The following is a 13,231-nucleotide window of genomic DNA, read 5'->3' as shown; positions in this document are numbered from 1 at the left end:
TGCAAATTTTTCTGAGAAAACTTGTTTTATTTTTTTAAGTTTACGCCTCCACCCACACACCCACCCACGCAAATGTATATTTATGAACCAATTTTTTTTTAAATTGGTACCAAAATGTTGCAAATTTTTTGGAGATGGCGACGATGCGGTGTTTTCAAGTGTTACATCTCAACCCACGCACCCGCCCACGCATTCACACAAATGCATGCGCATTTATGGACCAATTTTTACAAAATTGATACCAAAATGTTGCAAATTTTTCTGAGAAAACTGCTGTTTTATTTTTTTAAGTTTACGCCTCCACCCACTTACGCAATCGCATATTTATGAACCGATTTTTTTTAAATTGGTACCAAAATGTTGCAAATTTTGTGGAGATGGTGACGATGTGGTTTTTTCAAGTGTTACACCTCCACCCACGCATTCACACATTTATTCACAGATTTTTTCGAAATTTGTACTTAAACTTTGTCGGGGATGGCTACTATGATTTTAACAAATTTATATCATCCTATTTATCCACCCATGCACCCATGTGCATACGCATTTATTGACTTGGTCACACCAAGAAGTAATTTAAAAAAAATTTGTGTACGTGTTTGTGATTATGTGTGCAATTCGTGTAAATAAACCTTTAATTTGTATGCCTTGACCATAGTAACATTTAAATTCAATATTCTTATTTTATACAAACATTTCCTTAAACTTTTTTTAAATCAATGTGACACATAATACGGCTTAACCAACATGTCTAAAGAGAGCAGCGAAAATGCATGCAGTTCAAATCAGCATAATGTAAGTAGATTTTAATTTTAGAGAGAGAGAGAGAGAGCGTGTGTCTTAAAGAAAGAGAGAGAGAGAGAGAGAGCGTGTGTCTTAAAAAGAGAGAGAGAGAGAGAGAGAGAGAGAGAGCGTGTGTCTTAAAGAAAGAAAGAGGGAGAGAGAGAAAGAGAGAGAGAGAGAGAGAGAGCGTGTGTCTTAAAGAGAGAGAGAAAGAGAGAGAGAGCGCGTGTCTTAGAGAGAGAGAGAGAGAGAGAGAGAGAGAGAGAGAGAGAGAGAGAGAGCGTGTGTCTTAAAGAAAGAAAGAGGGAGAGAGAGAAAGAGAGAGAAAGAGAGAAAAAGAGAGAGAGAGCGTGTGTCTTAAAGAGAGAGAGAAAGAGAGAGAGCGCGTGTCTTAGAGAGAGAGAGAGAAAAGAGCGTGTGTTTTAAAGAGAGAAAGAGAGAGAGAGCGTGTGTCTTAAAGAGAGAGAGAGAGAGTGTCTTAAAGAGAGAGAGAGAGAGAGAGCGTGTGTCTTAAAGAAAGAGAGAGAGAGTGAGGAAGGGGGAGAGGGGGAGAGAGAGAGGGGGGAGGGATAGTAAAAGTGAAAGAGAGAGAAAAAGATAGATATGTGTGTTTGTGTGTGTTAAAGAGAAAGAGAGAGAGAGAGAAAATGATTAATCTATTAATTTATCTATTTTTAGTAGTACCTCATGTACACAAAACAGCGATAATTGAATCGACTGTAAAATACAACCCTATATGAAGGAATGTAATTAAGGTTAAATTACAGCAAAATATGAGAACTGGGGAAGAAAAAGAATTTGCAAATTGGTTAATGCAACTCGGAGATGGTAAATTATCAAATACAGATGGACTAAATCTAGACACGATTAAAATTCCACAAGATTTTATATCAAAAGAATCTCTTATTAATGAGATTTTTGGTGATAGAATTACCATGAAAAGAATTAGAGAAAATCAAGATCGAGCAATTCTTTGTCCTAAAAATGAAGATACTTTCAAAATTAATGATGAAATTCTTTGTCTAATGGAAGGAGAAGAAAAGGAGTATCTCTCTATTGACTGTATTGTAAGTGATGATCCACAGGAGCAATTAAATTTTCCAACTGAGTTTCTAAATTCACTGACACCTTCTGGAATGCCAGTTCATCGGCTTAAAATAAAAGTTGGTGCTACAATAATCTTATTAAGAAATTTAAATACTAAAAAAGGACTTTGTAATGGTACAAGATTTATTGTAACTAATTTAAAAAATAATATAATTTATGTAGAAGTTATAACAGGTCCTGCTCGAGGACAAATTGTCATGATTCCGAGGATAGATTTAATTACAAATGATTTGGAACTGCCATTTAAGTTTAAACGAAGACAGTTTCCTATTCGAGCGTCATTTGCTATGACAATAAATAAATCACAAGGACAAAGTTTAGAAAAAATTGGAATTTATTTGCCACATCCTGTATTTGCTCATGGTCAACTTTATGTGGCATTTTCTAAAGCAACAAAAAGAGAAAGTGTAAAAATTAAAATTGATGAATGTAGCAATCAAGGACATTTAATTGAAGAAAGTGAAAAATGTTTTACAAAAAATGTAATATACAGGGAAATTTTGTAAATTGAAGAATTATGATATTGTATGAAAGCTAATAATAGCGTGTTAGCGGTGGGTACATTAAAAATAAAAAAAAATTGAGTAAAATGTAAAAAAGGATATAATAATTAAGTAATAAAAAAAATATTTAAAGTATATATTAACCAAAATAAATGTTTAAATTTTTTTGTGGATGACTACTATGTTATCTATTTCTTTCTCCCAGATATTTTATACACAACATTTTGACAGACAACAAATGTGGAAGTAGTTCGCGGTAATACAAAAAAAGAATTAATTTGTTGTGTTAAAACGGATTTAATATAGGCTATATAAGGACCGCGCGAAGCGCGGTCCGAAAAGCTAGTTTACTTATAATGTAGAAACTGTTAATTTTCCTCTCTTTATTACGCATTAGCGAGCAGTAATTTCGTTCTTTGCGATGTTAATAATGTCAATGTCACGATCGAATTACATATTAATACATTTTTAACATATTAACATATTAATGATATTATGAGTAGGTTTGTTTCCGCAATTCAAATTTTGCTCATGCAATTCAACTTCGAAATTAGTGCTGCATTATTATCTAACAATATAAAATTTGTACAAAAAATCATTTATTATAAATATTATCTCTTTGTTGCATAACAAAAGTAAAAAGGTTCAACTAATTTTTTATTTGGTTTGTTTCTTTCAGAAGAATCGACACTTTTATTTGATATACATATAAAAGCCATTCGAAATATAAATATATATTTTTCACTAATCGTGTGTACTCTGTGTATCTCTTTTACAATTATATAAAAATATAATAGCTTAACATTTTAGCGTCAAATATCTAAAAAGCAATCAAGAGTTTATTTTAATTATTTTGTTGTTGAATAGATCAAACTACGTCAGCAGGAAGTTTCTGCAAAGATTCCAGTTTTCCTTGCATATACAAAAGTTATATGTGTATAATTTTAGAGCAATGTATATGTAGCAGTATATATAGTATGTATGTGTATGTGTGTGTGTGTGGGTGTGAGTGTGTGTATCCTGAAAAAGCTCGAAAACATGTCTTAATTGACAGTTTCACTTCTTCCTTCATGCAGGCATTTGTTATTTGTGCATTCTTATTTTCTTTCAAAAACAGACGTCAAAGCCGAAAATAGTGATACATTATAGGTTTTATTAAATCAAGATAATTAAAAAACAACCGTCAAGTACTCAAACTACCGTCAATCACACTACCCTCAGTGAAAATTTAGCAAATGTTTTTTTCTTTCTATATGTAAATGCTATAATAAATGTATATAATTTTATAATAGCAGATAGACTATGTATGTGTGTTGCGTCGCAAACTATCGATGACTGGTCGTTCTCGGTAGTTTTATTTCCTCTCTCGTAGAAACACGTTCTCTTGTACATTCTTTTCTCCTTTTAGAAAATGAAGACAAAGTCGGACATAGTGATATAATATATGTTTTATTAAATTTAATAAGATTATTAAAAAAAATCGCGCAATCGTCTACATGAATAGTGCTGGAATAAAATTAAATCAATCTTTTAAGATTGAGTTAAGAAACATAAAAAGAAGTTAATAATTTGAGTTTATGTGTAAGTATTGCATTTAACATCTTTCTTTCTTACATTTAATATAAAACATAAAATATGCATAAATTTAATAAAGAATTTAGTAATTTTTAAAAATCCTAAATCTATGTGAGGACTGATGAATACTGATAAATTTGACTGATTTAATTATTTATTTATTTTAAAGTATCTCCTTATATGAAACAATGTGTCAAAAAAATTTCATGTTCTTGTGTTACGGATTTTTTCTTCTCATCGCTCCAACGAAATCTCTGCAAAATTTTACCAACAATGAGAAGAGAGGTGATAATTTGACGATGCAATATGAAGCAGACACTGATTCCACAACAATTAAGGATGATGATCAAATACCGATAAACTCTCACACCAATTTGACATATGTCAATTATAAAGAAAACTCTACGTCTCAGGAAGTTTATGAAAATCTGCTTGAAAAGAATGATTCCATGTCGAAAGAAGTCTTTGAAAATTCCATTAAGGATATTGAACGTAACTTCGTTTCATACGAAATGTGCCATAATATTACTTGCATTCAGTTCTGCTGTCCTCTTGGTACCAGTATGATCAAAGGCACCATATGCGTTCCAGATAAAACTAGATACGAATTTCCGCATGTGTACGAATACGAGAACGATTCAATGCAAAACGAGAATAAAAGAGCGGATAAATTGTATCGGTTTGCCGTTTACGATCCGTGCTTGGAAACTCAACGTTACTTGGTGGAACGGGGTCATCAGCACAATTATAAGATTTTTGCCAATGGATCTATTTATTTACCTTTTTATAAAAAATTATTCAATTCAAAATCGTATTGTATTGTTCATTTCTTAAACTGGGGGACCAAGTTCGAAGTGACTGTTTGTTCAGAAACTCATAATCAAATTTACAGGAACTCGATGAAGCTCCTGCCTGAGCTCCGCTGGAGACTTAAAACAATAACGATATATGCCAGCATGTCATTAGTGTGTTTATTATTTTTGTTACCAATATTTATAGTGTATTCCATATTGCCAGAACTCCGAAATGTACACGGCTTCATGCTGCGCAATTACACCTTTGCTGCATCCATCGCAATCACAATTACGGCACTAAAATATATATATTACCAAACAGAAATGACTTATTCCGCCTGCATTACACTTGGTAAAGTATATCTAACATATAATTATATAACTATATAATGTATGTAATATATGTAATACTTGTAAGAAATATAATTATTAACAAATTAAATACAAATTTTATGCATTTTAATTATAACTATAATCTGAGTTCGTCTCAAAATATTCATATATTGTATATGTATATAATGTTGCGTTTTAGAATTTTGCACTGTTATGTCAAGAAATACAATTTAATTTTACATCAGTAGTATCAGTAATCATATTAAAAAATAAATATTGTTATAAATATAATATAATGTATATTAATAAATAAATATTGTTAAAAGTTCCCCAATTTAACACGTGCTCAGTGATTAAAATATTATTTATTATTATAGCCTTTATTTTTATAAATTTTTCAGCATACTTGAAATATTTTTTGCTTATGTCGAATTTCTTCTGGCTAAGTACAATGAGTTTCAATATGTGGTGGACATTCAGGTAAATTGCCAAGAATTTTATATTGTACTCTATTCCTTGATCTGTCTCTTCTTTCTGGATTTTTTTATAGTATGAAACAAAACAAAAATTTTGTTAAAACAACGTAAATTTTTTTAAATTAAAATGGCAATGTCAGATAATAAACATATATTTAACTTATAAAATATTTATAAAATATCACAACGTAATCTAATTCGCAAAAAATGAAACAAACTATTATTGAATGTTTTTTTACATTATACTAGCTGGATATTTATATCGTGTTTATGTTTTTTTTATGTATAAAATAAGACAAGATAATTTTTTAACATAAATATATTTTCTTGCTTCTAAAAACTAAATAAAAATTATGATTACCTTTCTCTGTAGAATATTTATGTAAATATATAATAGTTTCTAAATGTTATATAATGTTATACGTCATATCACTTTTCATGGTACTTGAGTGTCGTGTGTCGTATTATGTATAAATATACTTGTTAGTTGCGTAGAATTAAGTTTTCGAGAAAGTCTTGATCAAAGGCAAACATTAATTTTACCTTTTTATATTGAGATTTTTTGTATTTATACTTATATAATTAAATATGACATGTAAATTGCAGGGGATTTGCTTCGTTACAAAAAAACGTCCGACAATCTGGAAACAAAAGATTGTTGTATTATACGATTTTTGCGTACGGTTGTCCATTTATACTTGGTATTATTTGTGTCATTGCCGTGGATTTTTTTTCCAATTATATACCAAAAAATTTGAGACCAGAATTCGAGACAGGAAGTTGCTGGTATAATGGTGCCCGTACGTTTCAGAACACTATTTATTAATGTTACTCATTTAAAAGTGTGTGTCACATTAAACATGTGAATAGTAACAATTTTATGTCATATCATACTGACAGGTACTGGAGCATATGTGCTGTATTTTTACTGGATCAAAACTGCATGTACCATTAGTAGCGTTTGCTTTTCGATCTCTGCGGCAAGGAATATCAAACGCTACGAACAGGATACAAACTTTCGTCTGTCAGATTCGGAAAGCAAGCGATATAATGACGACAAGAAATGGTGAGTTTTTGACCATTTTTGCATTTCTGTGTGATAACTTTTTACTGTGTTAATGAGATTTATGCAAATATATTTTTGTCAATATCTTTTCTGACAGCATCTTACTCACTTGATTCGCACGTTCACAAGTGAAAGAAAGCGATGATTTTTAAAAGCAATACATTTTCACTGTGCTTATTCTTTTTTTTTGTTTTCTTTTTTTTTTCTGTCATGTAATTACATGATAATTTAGAAAAAAAACATAAATTTTTGTAACTTGAATAGGAAATCGTGTTATTTCGAGATAATCTGTATTTCTGGATATGTCGCACATAATTAAAAAAAACTTACTGAATCTACATTTATTTTATTTTATAAAGAAAATTACATTATTTAAGAATTTCTTTAAACAATTATTTGTTTTTCCCTCCTTTTTAAATTGTAATTTATACTATCATTTTTCAATTTAATAATTTGATATATAAAATTTATTATTTTTCAATTAAAATTAATATTAATCAAAATTAATATTGGTCGCTAGTGGTGAAAATAAGCTTAGAAAACTTGACTTCGACGTAACTAGCAAATTTTATTTAATTATTTCACGACGTTTCGACCATTTGGTTGTGGTCTTTTTCAAGTGAAATTTCCATCAATTAAATCGAGGTTAACGTAACATCACACTGGTGTTAGTTAACTTTCGATTTTAAATAACACCAGTGTGATGTTATGTTAACCTCGGTTTAATTGATGGAAATTTTACTTAAAAAGGACCACAACCAAATGGTCGAAACGTCGTGAAATAATTAAATAAAATTTGCTAGTTACGTCGAAGTCAAGTTTTCTAAGTTTATTATTTTTATTGAAAGATGACTAACAATAAGTATTAACATATATTTGTTTGCAGGTTTAATCTATATAATTTTATGCAGATATATTTTTGTCAATATCTCTTCCGACAACATCTCATATTCGCTTGATTTGCATTCCAGACGAAAGAAAGAAATGGTTATTTAAAATCAATACATTTTCACTGTGCTTATTTCAAAAAATTCTGTAATTCTCGAAATGTCGGAAATAATGAAAGTAAAGTTAACGAATACTATTTCGAGCATTTATTTCATAAAAAAAATTACATTATTTAATAATTTTTTTAAGCAACTATTGCTTTTTTCCTTCATTTTTAGGGTTGTAATTTCCATTATTTTTCAATTTAATAATTTAATATATAGATATTATAATTTTTATTAAAAAAAGTCTATGTTTTAATATTGTATATATTTGTTTGCAGGTTTAATCTATATATGAAGTTATTTATCGCGATGTTTATCATAATGGCCCTGAATTGGTGTGTGCTTACAATGACATGGTTGTTTAACAATCGTACATATTATTATTTATTATATGGTGCTGGTTCGTTAGAGATAGTGCAGAGTTTCTGCACCTTTATTATATTTGTTTGGAAGAAGAAGATCAAGATGATGTTACTGAAACGATTTGGGTACAAGACGAATGTATCGAACACTTAACCATCATGTAAAAGGTATTTATGCAAGAAAAGTCGAGCTCTTGCGAAGAAGAAAATTTTTACGAAAGATTGTCCGATGGGACGGAAATCTAGTATTGCAGTGTATAAATAAAGTGTTTTATTGCAGATCAAGAATCAACGATCAATCGCAATTTAATAAAATCTTATAATTTAACTAAAGATATTTAAGCCTATATTATATAATCCTAGGTATATATAATCCTATATTAATTAGAAAAAAATCTAATAACTCTTCTAGATTAGTAATTAATAGGCTGGGATTCTGTAACCTCTTAACGACGAATTTGCTATCGCTACGATCGTTGTGCATCTTTTTGATACATGAAAGATATAGTATATACTCAAAAACACATTAACGATAGCAACATCGCCGTTACGAATTATAAAATCGCAGTCTTGGATTAGTCAAATTGCCGTCAGTGGAAGTGCAGAAAATGTTTTTTCCTTATATAATATCTATATGTATAATTTTATAATTGGAGACAGACAGTGTGTGTGTGTGTTTTGCGTTGTAACTATTGACGACTCGTCATTCTCGATAGTTTCATTTTCCCTCTCGTGGAAACACGTTTTCTTGTACATTCTTCTCTTCTTCTAGAAAAAAACAAAGCCGGATATAGTGATATAATATATGTTTCATTAAATTTAGCAAGATTATTAAAAACATCGCGTAATCGTCTACATGAATAGTGCTGGAATAAAATCAGATAAATCTTTCGAGATTAAGTTAAAAAACATAAAAAGAAAATTATAATTTGAGTTTATTATATGTGTAAATATTGCATTTAACATCGTTCTTTCTTACAATTAATATGAAACAAAATATATACATAAATTTAATATAGAATCTTTTAATTAAAAAAAATTCTAAATCTCTATGTGAGAATTGATGAATACTGATAAGTTTGACAGATTTAATTATTTAACTATTCTAAAGTATATCATTATATGAAATAATGGGTCCAAAATATTTCACGCTTTTGTGTTGCGGATTTTTTCTCCTCATCACTTCAACAAAATCTCAGCAAAATTTTACCAACAATGAGAAGAGAGGTGATAATTTGACAATGCAATATGAAGCAGACACGGATTCTACAACAATTTACAGCGACGAAATAAAAACACTGCGATATGATATGTATGAAAACTTTGCCAACAATGCACAATACGTTTACAATCATGAGGATGATGATCCAATATCGATGAATTCTTACACCAATTCGTCAAATGTTAATTATAAGAAAAACGCTACGTCCCAGAAAGTATATGAAAATCTCCTTGAAAAGAATGATTCCATGTCGAATGAAGTCTTTGAAAATTCCATTAAGGATATTGAACGTAACTTCGTTCCATACGAAATGTGCCATAATATTACTTGCATTCAGTTCTGCTGTCCTCTTGGAACTAGTATGATCGAAAGCACCACATGCGTTCCAGATAAAACTAGATACGAATTTCCGCAAGTGTACGAATACGAGAACGATTCAATGCAGAACGAGAATAAAAGAGCGGATAAATTGTATCGGTTTGCCGTTTACGATCCGTGCTTGGAAACTCAACGTTACTTGGTGGAACGGGGTCATCAGGACAATTATAAGATTTTTGCCAATGGATCTATTTATTTATCTTTTTATAAAAAATTATTCGATTCGAAATCATATTGTATTGTGCATTTCTTAAACAAAGGGACCAAGTTTGAAGTGACTGTTTGTTCAGAAACTCATAATGAAATTTACAGGAACGCGATGAAGTACCTGCCTGAGCTCCGCTGGAGACATAGAACAACAACGATATATGCCAGCATGCTATTAGTGCGTTTATTATTTTTGTTACCAATATTTATAGTGTATTCCGTATTGCCAGAACTCCGAAGTGTACACGGCTTTATGTTGCGCAATTACACCTTTGCTGCATCCGTCGCAATCATAATTAAGGCGCTGAAACTAATATATTATCAAACGGAAATGACTTATCCCGCCTGTATTACACTCGGTAAAGTATATCTCACATACAATTACATAATCCAGCAAACACCAACTAACATTTATATAACTTTTAGTTATAATTTCCTATTCAACAGTGTAAATGCAGTAGAACACGTGTGTTATATTGCATTTACAGTCTGTATTTAAATAAAGAATAAAAAACGTGGAAATTTCGAGTTTCTCTTATTTAATGAGCTCTAGGGATTAAAATGTTATTTATTATTACAACTTGCATTTTTAATAATTTTTCAGCATTCTTTCATTATATCTGTTCTATGTCATGTTCCTTCTGGTTGTTAACCATGAGCTTTAATATGTGGCGGACATTCAGGTAAATTGCCAAGAATTTTATTGTACTTTATTCTTTGACCTTTCTCCTATTTTAATTTGTTTTTACTGGATTGCTTTGTAGTATTAAACAAAACAAAAATTTTAAGATAACGTAAATTTTTTTAAATTAATATAGCGATATCAGATAATAAACATTTATATATTTAATTTATAAAATATTTGTAAAATATTATAACGTAGTCCAATTCGCAATAATAAAACAAACTGTTCTTGAATGTTTTTTTACATTATACAAGTTAGATATTTATAACGCATTGATGTTATTTTATGTATAAAATAAAGCAATGCACGATCATTTTTTTAACATAAATATATCTTCTTGCCTCTGAAAACTAAATAAAAATTTTGATTACTTTTTTCTGTAAAATATTTATGTAATAGTTATTATTTATGTAATTATATAATAGTTTCTAAATGTTATATTATGTCATATGTCATATCATTTTTCATGGTAATTGACTGTCATGTGTCGTGTGTCGTCTTATGTATAAATATACTTTTTTGTTGCGTAGAATTAAGTTTTCGAGAAAGCCTTGATCAAAAGCAAACATTAATTTCACGTTCTTACACTGAGATTTCTTTTATTGTTACTTATATAATTAAATATAACATGTAAATTGCAGGGGATTCTTCTTGTTACAAAAAAGGATCCGGAAATCTGAGAAAAAAAGTTTGCTGTATTATGCGATTTTTGCGTACGGTTGTCCATTTATACTTGGTATTATTTGTGTCATTGCCGTGGATTTTTTTTCCAATTATATACCAAAAAATTTAAGACCAGAATTTGAGACAGGAAATTGCTGGTATAATGGTGCCCGTACGTTTCAAAAAACTATTTATTAATGTTACTCATTTTAAAAGTGTGTGTCACATTAAACATGTGAACAGTAACAATTTTATATCATACTGACAGGTACTGGAGCATTTTTATTGTATTTTTTCTGGATCCAAACTGCCTGCATCATTAGTAGCGTTTGGTTATCGATCTCTGCTGCACAGAGCATCAAACACTACGAAAAGGATACAAACCTTCATCTATCAGATTCGGAAAGCAAGCAATATAATGAGAATAAGAAATGGTGAGTATTCTGACATTTTTGTAGCACTGAGTGATAATAGTTTATTATGTTAATGAGATTTATGCAGATATATTTTTGTCAATATCTCTTCCGACAACATCTCATATTCGCTTGATTTGCATTCCAGACGAAAGAAAAAGATGGTTATTTAAAATCAATACATTTTCACTGTGCTCATTCTTTTTCTGTTTTTTCTTCTTTTTGTAATATAATTGTATAATTTATAAGAAAAAAGACATTTATTTTTTTGTAACTTAATAGGAAATCATAATATTTAAAGAAATTCTGTAATTCTCGAAATGTCGGAAATAATAAAAGTAGAGTTAACGAATACTATTTCGAGCATTTATTTCATAAAAAAAATTACATTATTTAATAATTTCTTTAAGCAACTATTTCTCTTTTCCTCCTTTTTTAAGGTGGTAATTTATTCCATCATTTTTTTATTTAATAAATTAATATATAGATTTTATTATTTTTATTGAAAAAGGACTATGTTTTAATATTTATTTGTTTGCAGGTTTAATCTATATATGAAGTTATTTATCTTGGTGTTTATCATAATGGCCATGTATTGGACTACGCTTATAATAGCATGGTTGTTTGAGAATCGTATATATTATTATTTATCATATGTTACTGCTTCGTTAGAGATACTGACGAGTTTCTGCACCTTTATCATGTTTGTTTGGAAGAAGGAAATCAAGATGATGTTATTGAAACGATTCGGGTACGGAACGATTGCATCGAGCCCTATATAAGAGCAATATTTATGCAAGAAATATATAAGAGTTGTTTATGCAAGAAATGTCGAGCTCTTGCGAAAATAGAAAATTTTTGCGAAAGATTGTCTGATAGAAATGAATTGTTACAATATCTAAAAAAGAGCGGTTTTTCGCAAATTATGTATTAACGGTTAATCGCAGTTTAATATAATTTTACAATATAATTGAAATCTAAAGTAACTTTACAGTGCTATATTTTGATTTTTACATTTCTTCACGGGATTTAATTTAATGTTTAACATAGAAAATATGTTTTATTGGTAAATATTCTTTTATCTAATCAATGGTTGTAATTTTGTATAAAATTTTCTATTATAAAGACATATAAATATATACAATTTATAACATATATTGTATAAATTATATAAAATGTATTATTTCTTCAAAAGTTGAGAGTGAAAAATTATTGTAAATAGTATCAACGTCATCTGACCTAACGCTATTTTTAATCACCAATTAATTAAATAATGAATATATAAATATTAAAGGGTGGAAAATTGAATCTAAACCGGTTTTAGAATAATATTTTGCTTTTATTTTATATACGACAAAGTGCCTATTTTGAAACAAAATACAAGATTTGGGGAATAACGATGAACTGCTATATTCAACGTAATTTCATCTCTTAAACATTTCTCTGTATTTTATAGAGTTAATAAATAAATTAAAAAATTAATAAATGACTTGCTATAAAATATGCTATATAAATAAATTAAAAAACTCGTAGAATAAAGAAAATTATTTTCAATTATATATTTATTGTTACGTTCGCGGGTCGACTTCGCGATAACTGTTCACAGAAAAAAAGGAATCCTTGATTTAAGTATATTTTTATTCTTAAACGCTATTTGATTCATTTAATCATA

The 13,231-nt window shown here is 29.2% G+C and overlaps 2 protein-coding genes across 3 annotated transcripts; both read left to right on the top strand.

Moving 5' to 3' along the window:
• The first annotated feature begins 3,307 nt into the window (after nucleotides 1-3,307).
• On the top strand, nucleotides 3,308-8,813 carry LOC114934942 (G protein-coupled receptor Mth2-like). Of its 2 annotated transcripts, XM_085485224.1 has the most exons (6): nucleotides 3,310-5,114; nucleotides 5,497-5,575; nucleotides 6,178-6,371; nucleotides 6,472-6,637; nucleotides 7,908-8,159; nucleotides 8,272-8,813. In XM_085485224.1, the coding sequence occupies exons 1-5, from the start codon at nucleotides 4,157-4,159 to the stop codon at nucleotides 8,143-8,145; spliced, it is 1,635 nt and encodes a 544-aa protein (XP_085341350.1). In that variant the 5' UTR covers nucleotides 3,310-4,156; the 3' UTR covers nucleotides 8,146-8,159; nucleotides 8,272-8,813. The 2 variants fall into 2 exon arrangements, with proteins under 2 accessions (XP_085341351.1, XP_085341350.1); XM_085485225.1 differs by lacking the exons at nucleotides 7,908-8,159; nucleotides 8,272-8,813 and adding an exon at nucleotides 7,524-7,757 and having other exon boundaries at nucleotides 3,308-5,114.
• Nucleotides 8,814-8,890: 77 nt separating this feature from the next.
• Nucleotides 8,891-13,230, top strand: LOC114934971 (G protein-coupled receptor Mth2-like). The gene is made up of 5 exons (XM_085485223.1): nucleotides 8,891-10,157; nucleotides 10,403-10,481; nucleotides 11,125-11,318; nucleotides 11,415-11,580; nucleotides 12,101-13,230. Exons 1-5 carry the CDS (start codon nucleotides 9,122-9,124, stop codon nucleotides 12,339-12,341), a joined length of 1,716 nt encoding a protein of 571 aa, XP_085341349.1. The 5' UTR covers nucleotides 8,891-9,121; the 3' UTR covers nucleotides 12,342-13,230.
• Nucleotide 13,231: the final 1 nt, after the last annotated feature.

This window comes from Nylanderia fulva, unplaced genomic scaffold, assembly GCF_048542155.1.
Source record: "Nylanderia fulva isolate GAGA-0341 unplaced genomic scaffold, ASM4854215v1 Scaffold35, whole genome shotgun sequence".
Taxonomy (NCBI): Eukaryota; Metazoa; Arthropoda; class Insecta; order Hymenoptera; family Formicidae; genus Nylanderia; species Nylanderia fulva.
This window is presented reverse-complemented; position numbering and strand designations above follow the sequence as displayed.